The 20,443-nt window shown below is 45.9% G+C and overlaps 1 protein-coding gene across 1 annotated transcript in view; it reads left to right on the top strand.

The window, feature by feature from the left end:
* ARSB (arylsulfatase B) overlaps window positions 1–5,971 on the top strand; it is a 182,862-nt gene extending 176,891 nt beyond the window's left edge. Inside the window, exons 7-8 of the mRNA XM_007175876.2 lie at window positions 2,287–2,409; window positions 3,185–5,971. Of these exons, the coding sequence (XP_007175938.2) occupies window positions 2,287–2,409; window positions 3,185–3,450 (389 nt within the window). The 3' untranslated portion in view covers window positions 3,451–5,971. The remainder of the gene's footprint in view (window positions 1–2,286; window positions 2,410–3,184) is intronic.
* Window positions 5,972–20,443: the final 14,472 nt, after the last annotated feature.

Raw genomic sequence — 20,443 nt, 5'->3', positions numbered from 1 at the left:
GTTAACATCTGTTCATTCTGGGTGACAGCTCACAGGGTGTTAGTTATATTATTCTTTGTGCTTTGCTCTTTGTTTAATTTCTCAAAATGAAAAAAACTTAAGTTGAGATAACAGCATCTTTCATCATTTAGTCTTAGACTTATTTATTGTTTAGGTATTTTATGTTCCTGTTTGTTTTAAAAATAAATGTATATAAATATAAGTATAGCTGAGACAGCTAAATTTCCTTCCTTTGTTTATGTTCACAAAGCATACTTGTTTTATTTAACATTCTTTGCTATCAAAATGTGGTCTTTATATACAAACTTGTGAGTAGTAAATCATGAGGGCTCACAGTTCTACCACAGTCTGTATATTAAGAACATACTTCCTATGGTAGACGTCCTCATACACCTCGATCGCTAGAAGCATCCGTTTGTATTGGAGCCAAAATAGCCACAAGCAAACAGAGAAACAAGAAGTCCAAAAGATTTCCTCTTTGGTGCTGATGATTTGTTGGTACTGATCGTTAAGACTGAAGGTCTGAAACCACCCGTGTTTATTGGCTCAGTCTGCGGTATGCCTCTCCAGGGTCATTCCCACAAGACTGACAAAAGAATGAAACTCCCTGCCTCTTCCACCACTGACGGTGCTTCCCGCGTTAAACTGCGTGCAGCACAGAAGTCCCGCTCAGGCGGGGTGGAGGGCACTCCCAAAGTCCTTTATCACATGATGGTGGTGCTGGACAGATGGTGGTGAGGGCACTTTTACAGACACATCACACACTACAGCTATCAGTCATTGGACAGGTAGTCTGACAGCCTTTGGAAGTACACCCAAGGCGATTGCTATGACCATATTTGAAAAGTTGACAGATAAATGCGGATTTAAAACAGACTAAATATTAAACAATTAAGCCCTAAGTTGAGGCTTTTAAACATGCACAGGTAGGAGTGAGGTGGGGACCTCCATACCTTGCCTTCAGGGATCCACCAGGGTCTTCAACTAGAGTAGAACTCAGGTCTCTCTCACCTTATTCGCTCCTCCCCACAAGCAGGCGCAGAAGGAAGTTATCCGAAAGAAGGAACTGAGCATGCTCAGTTCAGACCCTTTTGTCTGTCTAATTTTGGAGCCAGCCTGTCCCCAGGATATATGTCAACACACAAGGGTCAATCATTAGCAAGGCCTCTCTGACACAGATCTGAAGTTATGTTCTCTCCAATCAACTTCATCAGTAACAAAAGCAATATTTTTAGCTCCATCTCTCTGGCCTCTACCTCTCAACTGGTTCCAAACTCAAGAGGGGAAGAGGGAGCAGGTACTATTAATTGTTCCCCTCAAAACCTGATGATCAATTAATATAAGACCTCAAGATGATAAATTAATATAATCCATGATACCAACCAATAATTTATATACCAGAATTATCTTATCTGAATAGTTAACTGAGCATTGCTCACTTACTTTTAGATTTCATAAGTGTGGTTAAAAAAATAAATGTGGGCTTCCCTGGTGGCGCAGTGGTTGAGAATCTGCCTGCTAATGCAGGGGACACGGGTTCGAGCCCTGGTCTGGGAAGATCCCACATGCCACGGAGCAGCTGGGCCCGTGAGCCACAATTGCTGAGCCTGCGCGTCTGGAGCCTGTGCCCCGCGACGGGAGGGGCCGCGATAGAGAAAGGCCCGCGCACCGCGATGAAGGGCGGTCCCCGCACCGCGATGAAGAGTGGCCCCCGCTTGCCGCAACTGGAGAAAGCCCTCGCACGAACCGAAGACCCAACACAGTCAAAAATAAATAAAATAAATAAATAAATAAAAATAAATGTATGTACGATTTATCATGGCATGCTTGAACTCTCATAGCTTGAGACAGACTCCATTAAAATGTGCATTTTATAATGTATTACATTATCTGCATAGGTGTACAAGTATACACAGAGAATGGATTTAACTCAACCATTTAACAGCAAAAACAAAACCTACCAAAGAACCCACCCCATATGCTGTCACAGAACACAGTTCTGCATATGGCCAGCTGTACGTAGGCAGAACATAGTGGTTTTAAGGATGAATTAGTGTTCTAATCTCTTTGGGATTTCCTTTATATTAGTGGTGGTTTATGACTGACGTTTAATGTAACTGGAGCTTTCTGTTTATATTTAATAGAAGATTCATTTCTGTGGCAGGATCCACATTTACACTCCAGCGTTGAATAAAAGCTACTGTTCTGCAAGAGGGATGTAAAATGTTGATTTATAACGACACATTCCAGTAACAGTGATCTAATTCTTCCAAACCCTCTCACCAGGTCCTGGGAACAGCATGGTTCCGGCAAAGGATGATTTTTCCCTTCCAGAATATTCAGCCTTCAACACATCTGTCCATGCTGCCATTAGATACAGGAACTGGAAACTCCTCACGGGCTACCCAGGTAGAAGGCTTAACATTTCCCACTAGAACAGCTAGGAAAATTTTACCAAAGAGCAACTGCCTTTTGCAAAACATGATCTCTGGGGCTGCTGAATGAGGGGAAGGAGTGTCATCTGGTCCTAAATTTTAAAAAATTAAGAATTAACTGTAGAGGTGGGGGGAGGGTGAAAGGAAGAAATGCAGCTCTAGTGCTTCATGGAAAATAAGGGTTTCAGATATGCACGGCCGTCAAGCACAGCACTTCTAGCTGGCAAAGAGCATCTCTGAAAGCTACATCTTCAACCAATGGTATAGCAGGGGGAGGAGGTTGCTTCCCCTGAGCACATTCTCTAGAAGTGACATCCTTTAAATATTTTTATGGTATGTGGTATGATGGTTAAGATTGTGATGCAATTAAGCAATGTTTATAATGAGGACATTCTTGGCGTTTGCGGCAAGACAATCCTTCATCGTTTGTGACTGTCCCATACGTTCTAAGATATTTTAGTATCCCTGTCCCAGACCACTAAATGGCAGTAGCACCCCCGACAAGTCACTGTGACAACTAAAAATAACCACTACCACCACCACCCCCAGACACACACACATGAGACATGTTTAGTTAAAGCCCCAGAAGTCAGAGTCGGAGACAGATCTAGACATAGCATCAAGGGCCAGATTTTTTTATGTGTCCATACCCACAACAGAGCTCAGCCTTGTCCCCCAGACTCCTTGCTTGAAATTAGAACCTGCCTACAATACTCCTCCTCCAATAAACTCTTGTATTTCTTTGCCAGGCTGTGGTTACTGGTTTCCTCCACCATCTCAATATAATGTTTCCGTGATACCCTCCTCGGACCCTCCGACCAAGACCTACTGGCTCTTTGACATTGATCAGGACCCACAGGAAAGGCATGACCTGTCAAGAGAATATCCTCATATCGTCAAGCAGCTCCTTTCCCGTCTGCAGTTCTACCAGAAACACTCGGTGCCCGTGTACTTCCCAGCACAAGATCCCCGCTGTGATCCCAAGGCCACTGGGGCTTGGGGCCCTTGGATGTAGGATTTCAGGCAACCTAAGGGGCAGCTAGAAAGCCTTTCTGTTGCGAGTTGGACTTCAGGCCTTTACTTTATGACTCTTGTCTCATTTGTTCTCCCAACCTAGGTTCACCTGGCCCTTCTCTTGCTCCTAAACCACACTGAGGTGTCTAATTTCAACCCCTAGTACATTTGAGATGCTGATAAAATCTGAGTACTTCTGCTGTTGACTGGGGCGTGTGTCTAGAGGAGAGGGTGACTGGCTTCCTTCCCTCTTTCCTGAGCCGTGGGACAGCAGGGAACACGATTTGAAAGAGGAAGTTATTGAGTCTTGGAACCTGGAGCAGCTGGCTCTTTTTGCCTCACAAGTCAGATGTTAGATTTCCCTCTGCCCATAGCTGGGTTTTATTGGAGTGATTCACATTTCTTGTAACAAAATGAAAGGGTCAGACAGTTGTTAATGGTTCTGTTGGCCAGGGGTTCTCCCTGTCTGTGAGAGATCGTGTTTAGGCATCCCATGTGAATACCCCGGCTTGGTTCACCCCTCGCTCATGCATGTCTTCACTCACCTCGTCACTCATCCCGTCATGGAGCGTAAGGCTCGTTGCATTATTAAGATCAGTGTGGCACTAGGCCTACTCCTTGGTTTTGGTTTTTACAATAAAGAAATTTGTTTTTTCCCCAGTTTTTTCCAGCCTCTGCGCATCTTGTCTGGACTGCCTGCTACCCCACTCCCTTTGTGGTTCTTTTTCTACCCTTTCTTCTGACTCAGGTATCCCATGCCTGGGAAGGCTGCTTCGCTTCTCCACTATGCGCACCACTGGTTTTTGGAACACTGCTGAGGCCTGCCTTCCTTTTGCTCCTGACACTAAAGCTAGAGCCCCGCCCAGAAAGGGCAGTGCGTCTGGCTCTGTGGGCATGCTCATGGCAGTGCTTGGGTCTCTGTCATCTGCTTGGTGACTTTTTTTCTAGTTTATTCTCATGAGTGTAGCTGTGTCTCATAATATATTCAGTTGCACTGCTCTTCGGTAGCAGTGAGTAGAAACCCTGGGAAAGGATAATATTGTCCTGAGACGATGCAAGTAGGCAATTTGAAAAAGGAAATGGCCGGCATCCGGGATGCCGGGCCTTGGTAACGCAGATGAAGGCACAACCACGTTTCTCTTAGTCTCTCAGTTTTACTGCTTGTATTGAGGTTCTGAAGTTGGGGAAGGAGGATGCACAGTTTGACCTGCCAGCTCTTTCTTAGCCCCACCAATGTCCTACTAATGTGGACCAGTCCAGATTAGCTTCAGGAATGTCAAACTGGCACCAATGCCTGGTACATAGAAGGCACTCAATACACTTTTAAAAAAATAAATGAATGAATGAACAAATGAGTAAATGAGAAAGTCTCACACCATGGAAGGTGCTAGTCCAATGAGCTGAACACGGGGCTGAATATAAATATCTTCCAACCGTCGCTTTTCTCTTCTCGAGCTGCCCTCCTGGGGTAGGAGCACAGTCTGCATATCTGGGAAGTCTAGGACATGCCACAGTGAAGTTGTAATGTCCTCTCAGAGGGAGAGGAGAGAAAAATATGCCTACTGAAGATACTCTTCTGCCAATAATCCTCAGTTCTCTTCTGCAGAGGACACTAGAATCTAAAACTACCAAGCCGTATGATATAGGTCATGGTACAGCCATCCTTCAATTCAGTAGCAGTATTCTCCGGTTACAACTAACTTGTATTAAAATACAGTGATTGGAAAGAAATGGTGCTAGAACTAATGACACCTGTTACCAACCTGTACCCTACTCCTGGGCTGGCATGCAGCTGGCCAAAATGCTACTAACTCTCACTCCCATACCTGTGGCGGATATTAGGAACTAACTGAGCCCAGAGGTTCCTTCTGGATCCTTCTAACCCCAGGACTGTAGGTACCATTAATACTATAAGATTGGAGGACATCACTACATGACACCTATTTGCTCCCCCTGCTGTCCCAGCAGCTGTTCCCAGTTCTAGTTCCTTGATCGCTATGTACGATGTGGATGTTCTGCACTCGATGGACCTAAAGGGAACTTTAAAGACAGTTTTTGGTAAAACTTTTGTTTGAGATTTTATGTTATCCATAATAGAATGTACTCATTGAATTTTCTTATTCTGTACAAGAATGTGAACAGATTCATATGCTGTCATTAGAAGTATTAATGGTGTTTCTCTCTGATTTTGTTTACCTTTAAAGAAGTTTTGTTTATTGTTTTTCTTTTTACTACCTGATTGTGCCAGATTTGGGGGACAAAAAATTAAATTTATCTTTGAAAGTGTGTCAGCTGTGAGTATGGGGTTTCCATTTGGGAGATGAAAAAGTTCTGGAACTGGATAGTGGTGGTGGTTGCACAACATCATGAATGCACTTAATGCCTCTGAATTGTATACTTTAAAATGGTTAAAATGTGTAGTTTTTAACCACAATTTCAAAAATGTGTTGGCCCATTTTATGGTATGTGAATTATAACTCAAGAAAGCTATTAAATAAATAAATATAGCAAAAAATATCAGAGCTAAAAAAAATGTGTCCATCATTGCCCCAAAGACACAAACCATAAAAAAGGATATTGGAGGAAGGTCAAGAGAGGGTCAGAGTAAATATAAAGTGATAATAAGGGAGTGTATTAGTTCTCTATTGCTATATAATAAATTACCCCCAAATTTAGCAGCTTAAAACAATGAAGATTTGTTACATCACACATTACATGAGAGTCAGGACTTTAGGAGTGGTTTAGCTGGGTGGCTCTGCCTCAGGGTCTCTCATGAGGCTGTAGTCAAGCAGTTGACCAGGGCTACAGTCATCTGAAGGCTTGACTGGGGTTAGAGGACCCACTTCCAAGGTGACTCACTCACAAGGCTCTTGGCTGGAGGCCTCAGTTCCTTGCCCTGTGGGCCTCTCCATGGACTGTGTCATATCCTCGCACATGGCAGCAAACTTCCAGCAGAGCCAGAAATCCAGAGAGAGAAAGAGGGAGCTTCAGTACCTTTTATGACCTGGTCTCCAGAATCATACACTGTCCCTTCCACCTTTTTTCACTTCCTGAAAAAGGAGTCACTAAGTCCAGCCCATACACAGAGGAGGAGAATTAGGCTCCACCTTTTAAAGGAAGTGTTAGACTTGTGGACCTATTTGACACCACCACAGACAACAGAGGAGAATGGACAAATGTAGCTTCCTGGGGAATTGATCGTACAATCAAGTCCACATGCATTTATCAAATGCTGCTATTTGAAGAGAAAGAGTAGAAAAAGCGTCCAGCTTTGCTCTTTACTGGTAGAATGACCATGGACAAATCATTTAACCTTCTCTGTGCCTCAGTTTTTTTACCTGATGAAGTGATGGGTTGAAGTAGATAATCCCTAACTTCTCTTATATCCCTAGGGTCCAGAACAATTCCTGGCACATAGTAGATGTTCAATAAATGTCAGTTGATTGACTCTCAACTGACTGAATTCTAATACAACAGTGAGAAATAATAGCGTGCTAAAAATAGCCTGAGATTGTGCTCAGTCTTAAAAAAAAAAAGAACTAATTTGGTGATAGAAGTCAGCTTGGTGCTTTCCTTATGGGGGAAGGATACTAACTAGGGAGGGGCATGCTGAAACCTTTTGGGGTTTAGAAAATGCTCTATATCTTGATCTAGTGGTCTTTACGTGGGTGTATCCATATGTAAAAACTCACTGAGAGGTAGGTATACTTAATGCACTTTACAGTTTATATGTTATACCTAATTAAAAAGTACTTTAAAACAAAAAACACCTGCCCTTAGAACAAAAAGAGCACTACATACTTATAAGTTACAAAAATGTACCTGGAACACACAAACATTTGTACATAAAACATTTTAAATGCTGCAAGGAAATCTATTTGATGAAACCTTTCTGTGAATCCTTTTGAAAACACAAATTTAGGTTTCTGTATTTACAAAACCTGAATACATCGATTTAGATTTCCTAAACTGAGATTTTGCTACCCAGGTTTTCCTGAAGGAGTCACACCCATGTATTAGTGCTGGGGGAGGGGTGTAGAGACCAGGAAATGACACAACCAAGACTGAGGGCGTGGCCTCTGGCCCTAAAGGGCTTATGATTGGATCCTGTGGTACCAAGTTATTTCTAGCTCAACAGTTTTTAAGAATAGTCCAGCCAATACTAAATGTATTGAAGTAGTAATTATCCTTCCCAATCACCACTTAAACTTAAAATCTATTTTTTGTCCAAGTAGAGAATAGTCATCGCTTGTGTAGATTGGTTAATTTTCAGGCCATTCCAAGACCAGCCTGCTCACCCTGGCATCACCGTTACTGATCACCGGAGCAGGTAGGTTTGACTGACATAGAGGTACCTGCCACATCCCTTTCACCTTTGTCCCATTGCCATGGGAGCCACCCACCAGATGGCACAAAGTCGAGGAGGAGAGCAGTGACTCACGCTGTCCTGGGCCTGACGTCAGGGCTCTGTGACCATCAGGAAACTGGAGAGACAATTTCATTCTCAAACTAATTCACTCAAGTAACCAGTCATTGAGCTTAAGCTATTTCATTTAATAACTGTTAGTATTTTTCTGATAATAGAGATAATATGTATCACTGTAAGAATTTTAGAAAATACAGAAAACACATATCAAAGAAAATTAAGCAATCAATAAGCCACCCACCCAGAGTTAGCCACCATTCACCTTTTTTTACACCCCTTTAAGAGAGGAAGTGACCCACTTCCCAGATTGGTTTTCAAATCCCATTGTGCCCAGCTGAGGTCTCATTGGAGACTCAAGATGGTAGATAAATAAAATGTTGCCATTTTTGGTAATCTTGATTTTAATCCCATTAACGAATTGTAGATGATCCCAGGAATGTTACCCTAAAGGGGCATAACTTCTCCTCTCCCTCCTCTCCCCCTCCCTCCCTCCCTCTCCATGGGTCTCAACAGGGGACCTGGGCACAGAGAGGACCAGTGTACCATCAATCAAACCAGCAACTAGGCACCAACCTCTTATTCACACCAGAGTCTTGCAGAGAAGAGCAGAGGGGATAAACATAAACACATACTCTCCTCCCCTCCTGGGTGAACAGGACTTATTGTGTTTTTATTTACATTAAATGAATCAAAGCTCGGATTGCCCATGTGCCAGGATTTTGTAGCTGGGATCATTCAAGTCCACGCTGTGAAGGCTAGGACAAGGGCAGCTGATGGCAGCAGGGCCGGATGGGTGCACTGGATCAGACCGCACTCCCAGGAAACTCACCTACCAGGGAGCACAGATGGGAGACACAGCAGACAGGAGGAGGAGGTCCCAGAAAGGGCAGAGGCAAGGTGGAGGGGGCTCAGAGTCGGAGACAATGAACCTTAGCGCCCGGCAAGGGAATTCATTTTCCCTTAATTTTTGCTTCTTGTTTTTTTACACCCATGAGAGCAGTGAGTTCTTTCTATATAAACTATTTTTACATTTGATGAGAGGAGCCTCTGATCTGTTAGGGAAGCGGCGGGTTTGGTATGAAAACATTATTGTTGGGGCTTCACAAGGGCGCATCTGGTTTTCCCTGGTCCTTAAGCCAGGGCTTGAGCAAAAGGGTTCGGGTTTAACGCATGCAGGTGATGGAAATAAGTGGCTCCCGACACCCAGAAAGAGGAGAAGGGCCCTTCCCAGGGGCACCTGCTTGTGTTCGGTCACTGAGGTCCGCAGATACTCCTTCCCTGTGAAAGAAGTGGCTCAAGGTCCCCGGGCAGCCAGAGCCAGGAGGCCGGCCCCCACGGCCCCTTGCGACCCCACCCAGACCTCCGTGGCTCACATGGGCCCTTTCACTGCTGCGTGTCTTAACGTGGTACTTTTCCTTAAATTCACATTCTTTACTAGAATAAGTACTGTAAAGACTTTTTTTTTTTTTCTGGCCGCGTTGGGTCTTCGTTGCTGCACGCGGGCTTTCTCTAGTTGTGGGGAGCGGGGGCTACTCTTTGTTGCGGTGCGCAGGCTTCTCATTGCGGTGGCTTCTCTTGTTGCGGAGCACGGGCTCTAGGCGCGCGGGCTTCAGTAGTTGTGGCACGTGGGCTCAGTAGTTGTGGCTCGCGGGCTCTAGTGCACAGGCTCGGTAGTTGTGGCGCACGGGCTTAGTTGCTCCGCGGCATGTGGCATCTTCCCGGACCAGGGCTCGAACCCGTGTGCCCTGCATTGGCAGGCGGATTCTTAACCACTGCGCCACCAGGGAAGCCTGAAATGCTTTTTTTACCACTGTGGTAAGGGGAAAACTAATATCCTGGGTAATCATAAAAATACACACAATGAATACTCTTAATAAATACACACAATAGGTACTCAATAGATAAATAAATTGCTCTTACATTGGATCTAGGAACTGTTCCTGACCTGGAAGGAAAGAGTATTGAAGAGCGGTTAACTTTTTCACTAAATGATTCAGTGTCACCAGTGTCAGGGCTGTGACTTTGGCCTGGAGACAAGGAAACGCCCCGAGGGCCAGCCGCCCCGTTCAGCGTGTGCCCAGGCCCTGAGCGGTGCTGGGTGGCGCTCCACGTGACTGGTAACTCTGCTTGCTGATGCGCTGCTGTCCCCTTTGCCTGCCATGGCCTCCAGGAAGAATCACAGCTGTACTCTTCTCCCAACAGCTTGTCTTGCTCGTGTGTCTGGAGGCCCCAAAGCAAGGCAAGCATTCGAAATGAGGTAAACATACAAGCACAAAGAAGAAACCAACATACACATCCTCTGCAATACAGCAGGAAAATCACAGAGGATCCGACCACAGGAAGAAGCCAGGAAACTCAATAAACAAGTTGGAGGAGATGCGACATACGGAGATGAAATGTTTAGAAGAAATAAACACTGAGGGGAGGAAAAAAGAGGCAACCTGGAAGTTCTTGGGTTAAGAAGTTCCCTGAGCCTTCATTTCCAGGATTGTAATCTGTGGTCCCAGGGACTATAAAGCCACCCTCCCAGGAGACTCTGTGTCACAAATGCCTAGAAATTTCTCCTGCTCTGCCTCACAGCCCTCTCACACCCCCTAGGTGCCCAGGTGGGCCTCGTCTGGTCCTGTAACGTAGCTCATCAGGGATGTCATATCTTGCTAATTATAGAGGCAAGGCAAGGAATTAACCTTCATTGAGGACACGCTGTATGCCAGATACCGTTTGACTTTTACAATAGCTACTAAACTCCTCACAGTAATATCTAATCATTAGGTAAATGGTTTTACCATTTTAGAAACTATCTTGCGTGAAGTCACACAGCCAGTAGAGCTGGAATTGGAGCCCAGATTGCTCTTTAAATGCCCCAGCTCTCTACTCAGCCTCCCTGCAACCTCTAGTACTCAGCTTCCTTCCCTTCCCTCTGTCCTGCGCCTTTAAGGATCATTTGTAGGAAGTCCTGTTCTGACCATTTAGGACCGGGGAGCCTCAGGTGAATGATACTCAGAGCTGAGAACTCAGCCCCACAGACCGCTTGGGATGCGTGGAGGGCAGGGAAGCCTTGAAGAGGCTAGTGTAACAGTTCAGCAAGAGGTATGAGATTAGTAGGGTAGAAAGCTAATTGGAGGCTTAGAAAATAAAAAGCATTTGAAAGGAGTTGGAATAACTCAGCCTGGAGAGGAAGTTTATTAATGTTTTTCATGTATTTCGTAGGAAAATCGCCTTCCCCCACGCAGGGCTCTGAGGCTGGTGACCATCCTCCCCGTGAACGCAGAGACAAAACCGGCAGCACAACGCTAATAGGAGGAGGAGAGGAGAGTGACAGGTGGGTTCTCAAAACGCACTGCAGCTTCTGAGGAGGGTGCTGGCTGGAAAATGGAATGGAATGTCCTATGACCAGTTGGCATCAACTAGTCTCTAGCTGCACTTACCATCTTGCTGAATTTTGGAGCAGGAAGTGGGTCTTACCAGCAACCCTGACTGCTGTCTTTTATATAATGTCCGTAGAACCTCAGTCCCCCTCTGTGTTTAGGGCTCTGAGATGAAGCATAACAAACACTTCAGATACATAGGCTATTTTGTACAGTTCTGTTTATAATGATTTATCTTTGGGGGTTGGGATGAAAGAAGGTAATGCAAAGGTTAGCCTGTGTATGTGGACTTTCTTATGAGGAACATTACTTTGTGAGGATCTCTCCTTGAAAAGAGGAACACAAATAATGACCGTGTGGTTCAGATGGTATATTTTTGGTTTAAATCGTTGTATAAATGAGAGAGCTCCATGTTGGTCAACAGGACCTGGTTAGAGAAATGCTTTGATTTCTATAGTTAAACATTGTTGCCTTAAGTCAGAAGTTAAGTGGCTGAGCCATGGTAGATGCTGCTGACAGCTCCTCTAATGGGTGGGGAAGGAGAAATGTCGGTGAGAGGTAATTCCCTGCTTCTCACGCAGCCGTGGAAGCTGTCTGCCCCTGAAGGCAGGCTCTGGTCTGATGCTGCAGGAGGGCTGGGCTGCTGGGGGGCTTCTGCTGGCTTTCAGACTAAGTCATCCCACTGATTACCCCTGGGCAAAGCCACCTAGTTACCAGGCATGGCCAAGCCAAGGCGGAGCTAGTCCATCCCCAGACGAGGAGGAAATGCCATCTTGGGTTAGGGAGGGCAGGATGAAGGGCACAGGTAGTGCCATTGCCCTCTCCTCCTTTGTACACAGAACACTAGCAGTGAAGAGAACTTGACCTTTTCTCGGTACTTATTATTATACAATTTTAAAATTCTTGCTGGTTTGACAGGCTTTAAAATGGAACGTTACTGTGTGTTTCTTTCGGTGCCGAGAGATTGGACTTTTCCATGTATTTATTGGCCCCTATGGCTATTTTTCTGGGTGGCCTGATCAGCCCATCGCCCCCTCCCCAGTCTCACTGGCCCTGTCATGGGTTGGGGTGCGGGGGTAACAGGAGCCCCCACTGCGGGTAACGCAAGGCAAAGCCAGCCTCTGTTCGGACCTGAACCATCATCTCAGCTGAGGCTGCTAGCCTCCCGTTTCCAGGTGGTGCGTTTCAAGTTGTCAGTTGCCTCTGCTTTCTATTCCGTCTTTGGAACTGTGTCAGCGGGCAGGAAAAAGTAAGGAGGCGGAGGGGGGACGGGCAAGATCCTTTTCCTTTCTTATGGGCAGAGCCAAACTGAGACCTGTGAGCCCCCTGCGAAGGCTAATGGCGCTCCTTCCAAGTGATGTTCTTTTAATATCGGAATATTAATATTGAAATAAGAGCACTGGAGGCGGGGGGAGGGGTGGAGCCGGAGAGGGAAGGCCACTGGCAGCTGCCCAGTCGTTCCCCCGTGATCCCAAACTCGGCAAGTCTGGTCCCAGTGGCACACCCATTTCCCCCACTTGGCAAAACAAAAGCCCTACAGGTAACTGAGTCACCCTTCTTAGAGGCAGTTTAACAACCCCTGGTTTCTTATAAAGCATACCCCTTGGGGTGATCTCACCCCCGAGGGCCATAGCCCACCCAGCCCTATACAGGAGTGGAGCTCTGGTGACCACAACTGTGTCTCCCTGGCGACAGCGCTTTCACACCTTCAGGCCCTCATCCTTGGGCTGGCCCATCCCTGAGTCTCAATTTACTCTGGCGGGACCCCTGAAGCCCATTTCCTCCAAGCGAGCGTCAGTGGTGGAGGTCCTCTGTATAACTGAAAACTTTCTTTCTGCTTTTAGCCTTTCTTTTTCCGGTGTGAATAATCCCAGAGCCTTTCATCTGACTCTGTACTTCTATCAGCTCTTCCGATCTGCCAGCACTCCTGTGATTCCAGCCTTGATCCAGGCTAGCCCATAATTCCCTCTTCTCTTTCCTCTGTGCTGGACTAGCTCATCCTTCGGGTGTAAACTTAAAGGTGCCTTCCCCTGGGAGGTTTTCCCTCTAGCCCTGCTGAACTGGACCGGTGTTCCTGATTGGCCCCTCTCCTGTGAGAGAGGATATCACACTTATTGTTATTCACGAATAAATGTCTGTCTTTCCCACCAGGCGGAAGTCTCCTGTCTGGTTTGTTTCATGGAGTATCTTTGTCTCATCAAGCAGTGCTTGGCACTTAGACATGACTAGTTGAATGAATGTTCCGTTTGTTGAATTCAAAGGCCATACCTTCTGATTTCAGGATGACATTGCAGTCCCTGACTTCAAAGCCTGGCCCTTGTCCCCAACCCTTCCATCCTACCTGCAGACCGTGTTTACTCAGCCTGATGGCAGCCCTGCCCCGCTGCCTGCTCTGGGGAAGTGTGTGTCTGGAGCCTTGGCTATCTTCAGAGGGCTTTGTTTGGATCAGCTGGAAGGACTTCAGCACCTTCATCAAATCGGGGTGAACATTACACTATCCAGACTCCTCAGGCAGGTTTTGTTTACTCTGGGATCTCCTCCAAGATATCAGCTGATGGCTTCAAACACTTTTTATGGTTTCACATTTGGACAGACTCAGATTTTCCTCCTTCATCTTCCAAACCTTCCCTAAGATTTTCCCCCTTCATTTGTTCAAGCTTTATTATAAATGCTTTTCCCTGTGCGACTTTCCCTGCAGAAAACTGGCTGCATAGCTTCTGCCTAGAGCTGAGAAGTCCTGCAAATGCCAAGGACTAGCTGCAAAGGGCAGGCGGCATGTCTCCTGATGCTCTTTAGTTATCCATCCATCTTTAAGAGGCTTTTCTCCTTCCACAGGGTGGAGTAGGTGGAGGTTTTGGTGTAGATACAGTAGAGGTAAACTAATGGTTTCCTTAAGGGAAGTGGAGTTGGAAATTTTTTTTTAAGGTCGGGGTTGGTGTTAATAGAGATCCACTCTTAGTCACCCAGGCGTAGACTAGGATAGCATGAACCTCAGTGAAAAGTGTTGACACAAATGTATTTAGGGGACTTCCCTGGTGGTCCAGTGGTTAAGACTCTGTGCTTCCACTGTAGGGGGTGTGGGTTCAATCCCTGGTCGGGGAACTAAGATCCTGCATGCCACATTGCGCAGCCAAAAACATACACACACACACACATACACACACACACACACACAATGTATTTAAAACACACACATACATTTGTTGGGCACCTACTATGTCTGGCATAACTGGTAACAAAGATACATAAGCCATGGTCTTTACCATCAAGGAGCCCACAGTATATTAGGACAAGGACAACATAGAATGGTGAGTGCCACGTAGAGGTAGGGAGGCGGGAGTTAAAGATAGGGAGAGCAGAACCATCTGGGTTGCATGCATGACCCCTGACCTGGCAGCACTGGTAGTGACTGTGGCAATGGGACCTAGAAAGCCAGTTTTAAAAAGCCTCAAATCCCTGGGGCCCAAGATCCCAGATGTCTTCACGGTCATCAAGATTGTTTGGAGAGTCTCATATTTTTCTCTCAGCTGGACTCAGAAACCAGGGAAACAACCCAAACACAATACTCCTGCCCCATGTACTGATTACCTATTGCTGTGTAGCAAATTACCACAAAATTACATCTGGAGACAAAGAATATTTATTATCTTATAAAACAAAGAATGTTGCCCACCATCCACTTCTATAAGGATCAAGTCATTAGCCACTGCAATTGCTGATTGACAGTATACCCCAAAAGGAATGCAGGACAAGGCACTCTGTGCTTTGGGGGAAAAGGCCCCTTAGAAAGTTAGATATATCTCAGGAAAACTTGTTTTGTGAACCTGGATTCTTGCATCTTCCACGTACTTAGCAAAGCATTGAAATCATTAACTGAGATAGTTCCTCGTAAGTAGCAGTAACCTTCTACTGAGATATAGGCTTGACTGCACGTACTCCTTAGCCAAAATCACACATATACTGGCCTTTTCCCTACCGCTTCAGAGGAGTTCCTCGCAGCTACCTGAGAGGCTCTCTCCTGGGCTACAGTCCTCAGTAGGACTCAACTCACGGCTCTTAACATTGTGTGTGTGTGTGTGTGTGTGTGTGTGTGTGTGTGTGTGTGTGTGTGCATGTGCATGGTTTTTTTTTTTCAGTCAGCAATCTCCTCCAGTTTCTGAGGGTAAGGAATCTGGACGCATCTTGCCTGGGTGTCTCTGGCTAAGGTTTCTCATAAGGTGGCCATCTCAGTAAAGACTTGACTGAGTCCGGGGGTGGTAGGATTTGAGAGAGGGCACAAGTACCCATGGTGGAAGCCACAATCATTTATAACCTACTATCTCAGAAGTGACATCCATTACTTCTGTCATGGTCTATGTGTTAGAAGCCAGTGACTAAATCCAGCCCATACTCAAAGGGAGGGGATTACTCAAGGGTGTGGATACCAGGGACAGGGATCCCTGGGGGCCTTCTTAGAGGCTGCCCACTGTGCCTTTCCCCTGGCCCCATTCTCCTCCCTTCCTCATTGCTTTCTTCCCAGTTCAGGTTTCGCTTATAAAAAGGACTAGTGATTGCTTCCCTCTTTCCTCTGTGTCACCGAGAGTGGGGAATGGCCTTACATCATAGCAGGATGTTAGGTTGGATGTTCCGCTTGTACAGGTGGGGGACCCAGAAGCACTTGGCGGTGCTAGCAAAGCCTCCCTCTCAAGAGGCCAAGTACTGGACTTCCCTGGCGGTCCAGTGGTTAAGACTCAGTGCTTCCAATGCAGAGGGCACGGGTTTGATCCCTGATCAGGGAACTAAGATCCCACACTCTGCCTGGCTAAAATAATAATAATAATAAAGTTTAGCTTTAAAAAAAAGAGGCCAAGTACTGAACGGGAGGCAATATGTTCAGGAAGAGGTCATTTCTGGAAGTGTTTGGCTAGAGGGGAGCCATTTTTCAAATTATGACTTGAAGCCCCGGCCCCTGTCCCTTGATCTGCTAAGTCATCTGCCATCTTCTAAAGATGCTTGTAGTCTCCTTGAAGGCACAGGGCCGAATAGCTATCTTGCAGAAGAGTACAGTTTCTGTGCCTTTTCAGGGCTAAGCCTTTCCCATATGGTCACAGAGGCCAAACTGTTCTTGGTACCTTCCCCATCTCCCCTTTCAGACCTTCCAATCCCTTCCTGGCTCTGCGACTCAGCACAGTCACCCTTAGTACCCAGTCATCCTTGTCTCCTGTGAGCTCTCTGCAAGATCCAGTCAGTCCTTGCCTCCATCTTAGCTGAGAAGCTCTTAAGGCACAGCTCCTTCGTGGGGACAGGCAGGGGCCCTTGCTTATCCCAGGGTTCAGGATTTAAGCCCCAAAGTTATAAGGTGGCATGGGGAGCAACAGTTGTTATAACACAATAGTGACGAATGAACTTACCCACCACTCATAAAAGGTGTCATGCAAATACCTTGATCCTAATTAAACCAGCCTCCTTCCTAACCAGCCACCTCCTCCTCCTTGTCAGCCATCCTCCAGCTGATTTCCAGTGTCTTACAAATGCAGAATAAGATGCAAATCGAATGCACTTTGATGAAGTTGGAGAACTACTCACTCATGGGTAAAGCCCCTAACAAAGAAGGATCTGGCAGAAATGGAGCAGTTAACAGAGGAGAGAAAATTGACAAGGATATTGACACAACAGGCTATTCAAAAGAAGGTGATTTGAATATCAGAGATGGAAGAGCGGCCCTCAGGAAACTGATGAAATTCTTGAATATTTTTGCAAAAAGATTCCTTTTTATCTTCCTGTCCTTGAATGTAAAATGAAGGAAGGCATACTGTGTTGTTATATAATTTTATCAGACAGCTAATGCCAGAAAAACACAACTCATTCTTTTTATTAGTATAAGAATTGGTGCACAATTACACAACATCCATTTTATAGAGTAGATTAAATATGTATGTATAATTTTTGGTTTTGTTCGAAGATCAAGTTCTAACCAAACCCATTTTTTTCCTTCCTATTTACTATGATATTTTAGGTAAGGTTGGTGAGGGCACTGTTATGAGGTGCAAGGCAGGTCTAAGGAAGAAAAAAGACTATTTTAAGCAGAGGCAACAGCTAACGGGATGTGAAATGGAACTTTTCCTGTAGTCTCAGGTGTTGGCTAAAGCTTCAAAGCTCAAGCCAATGTGATAAGAACCCGCACATTCTAAAGAGAGGTGCTACAGAAATCCCACAGGATGTGTGAAGGAAAGGCTAGAGGTTCCTGAGGGCTCTTTGAAGGGAATTTGTAAGAGGAGCAAGCTTGGTTTTTTCCCTCCCTCCCCAGGGGGAAGGGGATCCAGCCACCCAAAGCAAGAAGAGAGGGGGGCCAAGAGACCCTCAGGTTTGGGGGTGTCTTGCAAGAAAGGGAGACAAACTTGCCTCTCATTTCAAAGAAGCTTGTTGAGTGGTGAAAACACGTCGGCCTGCATAGTGCTGCTACTGGAATGGAGGACGCCAAGCGTCTTGGGAGAGCTTGCCTGTGTCTCCTAGAGTCTGGGGCGTGAAGACTGGGAGTTCAGGAAGCAGGAGGCTAGAGTGGAGCTGGGTGGCAGGGATAGCAAGATGAAGCTCTGCCATTTGAAAGGCTAAGAGTGAGAAGATTCCCATGATTGCTTTAGTAGTGAGAGGGCTACCTTCTGGGGCAGGGGGTTCCAGCAGAGAGAGAGACTGAGAGATCAGCTGGAGACTGCAGTGTGGGAAGTCCCTGTAGTGGGGGTGGAAGAGGGTACCTCAAAAGTCCCATTAATATGCCTTACGAGAGAGCTAGACTGAGAATGCAGGGGACTCCAGACCTTCAGACACAAGCCACACACAGTGCACATGTTGAACACGATGGCCTCTGCCCCTTTGCTCTCATTTTTCCTCATCTGCTAAGCCCTAGAGGATCCTGAAAAAGGCGGGACGGGGGAGAGAGGAGGAGGGTGAAGGAACAAGCCATGCCCCCATCTCCATTATAGGGCAGTAACCACCATGTCAGACCCGAGTCGGAGGGAGGGAAGAAACATTAAATTGGAGGTGAGACTCAGGTTAGGTGTAGATTGGAGCTTTTAAGATCCTAAAATGGAACTGATATTTGAAAGCGATCGAAGTTTTGAGATCTGCCTGGAGAAATCACCAAAGAACAAGAAAGGAGACCCAGACAGCGCTCATTTGAAGACAGTGGTTTTGGGGGGGGAAAAAAAAAAAAAGACTCTTACCAAGTTCAGCTTGCTCAAAAAACTGATGAAGTGTTTGGGGAAGAGTAGTATTCCAATTTGGAATAGAGGAGTTTTCCCATTTCACAAGTGTACTTACTCCTGGAATTTCATACCCAAGACATCACTCCTTTCCTAAAAGAATGCACAGTCTAGTGGGAAAACTGGAAAGAAAGTGATTATGGAATATAATACAGTGTCATACTGGGAAAGTACAGGGCACTATATGAACAGAAAGGAGGGCCACCAACCCGATCATGGGGGCCAGGCAAGGCTTGCAGTGAGGTGATATCTTGGTTTTTATGGAAAAGACAGAGCCGACCAGACAAGGGGGGAGTGTTGATGAATTAACTTTTAGTTGTGTTGGTCATGTAAGTATCAACTGAAGAAAAAAAAAAAAAAAAACACAACCTAAAAGTTGAGAATTATGTTTTATTCGGCACACTTTCTGAGGACTTAAGCCAGGGAGGCAGCCTCTCAGATCCCTCTGGCGGACTGCTCCTAAGAGGTGAGGGAGGAGCCGGGATACATAGGAGTTTTTGCAAGAAAAAAAAGAAAAAATCCAGGTAGTCAGAACATCAAACGATTACTTTTAATTAAATAAAAACCAGACATCCCAAGTTAATGAAGTTAGCACTTTTCTGTGTATGGGAAGATGCAAGAGTCTGGGCTTATTGAAATCACTGCTTTGATATACACCTTGACTATCTAGGGCCAGCATCCTGCTTTTCTCCAGCCTGAATCCCCAAAGAGTGCACAGTCGGGACAGCTACAGTGGCTGATGGCTTGATGGCCGCCCCATCATTTGTTGGCTGATATGGCAGGTGACATTTTTCATCCACATAAGTGAATATGGGCCTGGAGGCCAGGAGCCCTGTCTGTGTACTACAGATCGTGATTGGCAACATCACCAGAGTGCAGAGTTTGGAGCCCTGTAGGTGGATCAGATCTCTCAGAAAAAGTACATATAGAGAAGACAGAGCCTGTGGATACAAGTTGGTCAGATTGGGATGCACCTGAGAATACCTGTCCCCAGGACCTCAACACCTAAATCCTGTTCTAGGACCCTGGGGCAGGTAAGTACATGAAGAATGTAGCCAAACAGAGGAATCCCCCAAGGAATGGATGTTTGAGGGCTTTAGCCCAGGACCTCAAAGAGGAGCCCTAGCCCTGGTGAGCTGGGCTTAGGTAATAGAGAGCTGCACAGACTCTCTGGACCACAGTAGGCAGATCTAAGAACAGACTGAGTGGCCACCTGTCTTCATAAGCTCAGATGCAAGTCTCCACTCTGTCTTATCCCCTTTAGAGAGAGACCGGGTAAACCCTAGAAAAGGCATGGCCCAAAAGATAAGGAAACAAAGAGAGGTTTATACTGGTGCTTGGAGCATTGCTGATGGACATTGCACCTTTAGGACATGTGCTTTCCCAGCAGCAGATGGCCACTGGCTGACTCACTACACCAAATAGCCAGGAAGATAAGAATCCCAAAGAAGGGGCCAAGAGAGAAGGCACCAACTCCAAAATTTGGGGCTCAAGAAAGGGTCTTGGCTCTGAAGTAACTATGTGCCAACCAGTTTCCTCCTAAGAGTTAAAGAACCACCCATGCCCCTAGAGGCCAAGAGCGATCCCCAATATTTGAGGAACGAATAGAGGAAGAAAAATGGGACATGACAGTTGGAAAAGTGAGAGAAACAGCAGGAGGGTGTGTTCCCGTAAAAGCTGAGGGAAAAGAGTTTAGAAAGTTGATCAATATAAGAGCAAAATCGTGTCCTTTGGATTTAGTGGGGGTGGTCACTGACCACCTTGACAAAACCAGTTCCTGTGCAGTGATGGATTCAGGAGCCAGCATGCACTGAGCTCAGGTATGAATAAAATGTAAGCAACTGGAGGGAGGGAGTAGAGATTGCCCTTCCCTGAAGGCTGCCTATGAAGGAAAGGCAATAGTGTGAGAAACAGGAAGTACCTGTAGGAATGTAATGGCATGAGAGAGGGTTTTTCTCTTTT

The sequence above is a fragment of the Balaenoptera acutorostrata genome, chromosome 2, assembly GCF_949987535.1.
Source record: "Balaenoptera acutorostrata chromosome 2, mBalAcu1.1, whole genome shotgun sequence".
Classification (NCBI taxonomy): domain Eukaryota; kingdom Metazoa; phylum Chordata; class Mammalia; order Artiodactyla; family Balaenopteridae; genus Balaenoptera; species Balaenoptera acutorostrata.
Note: the sequence above shows the minus strand (reverse complement) of the source record. Positions and strands in the feature narration are given on the sequence as shown.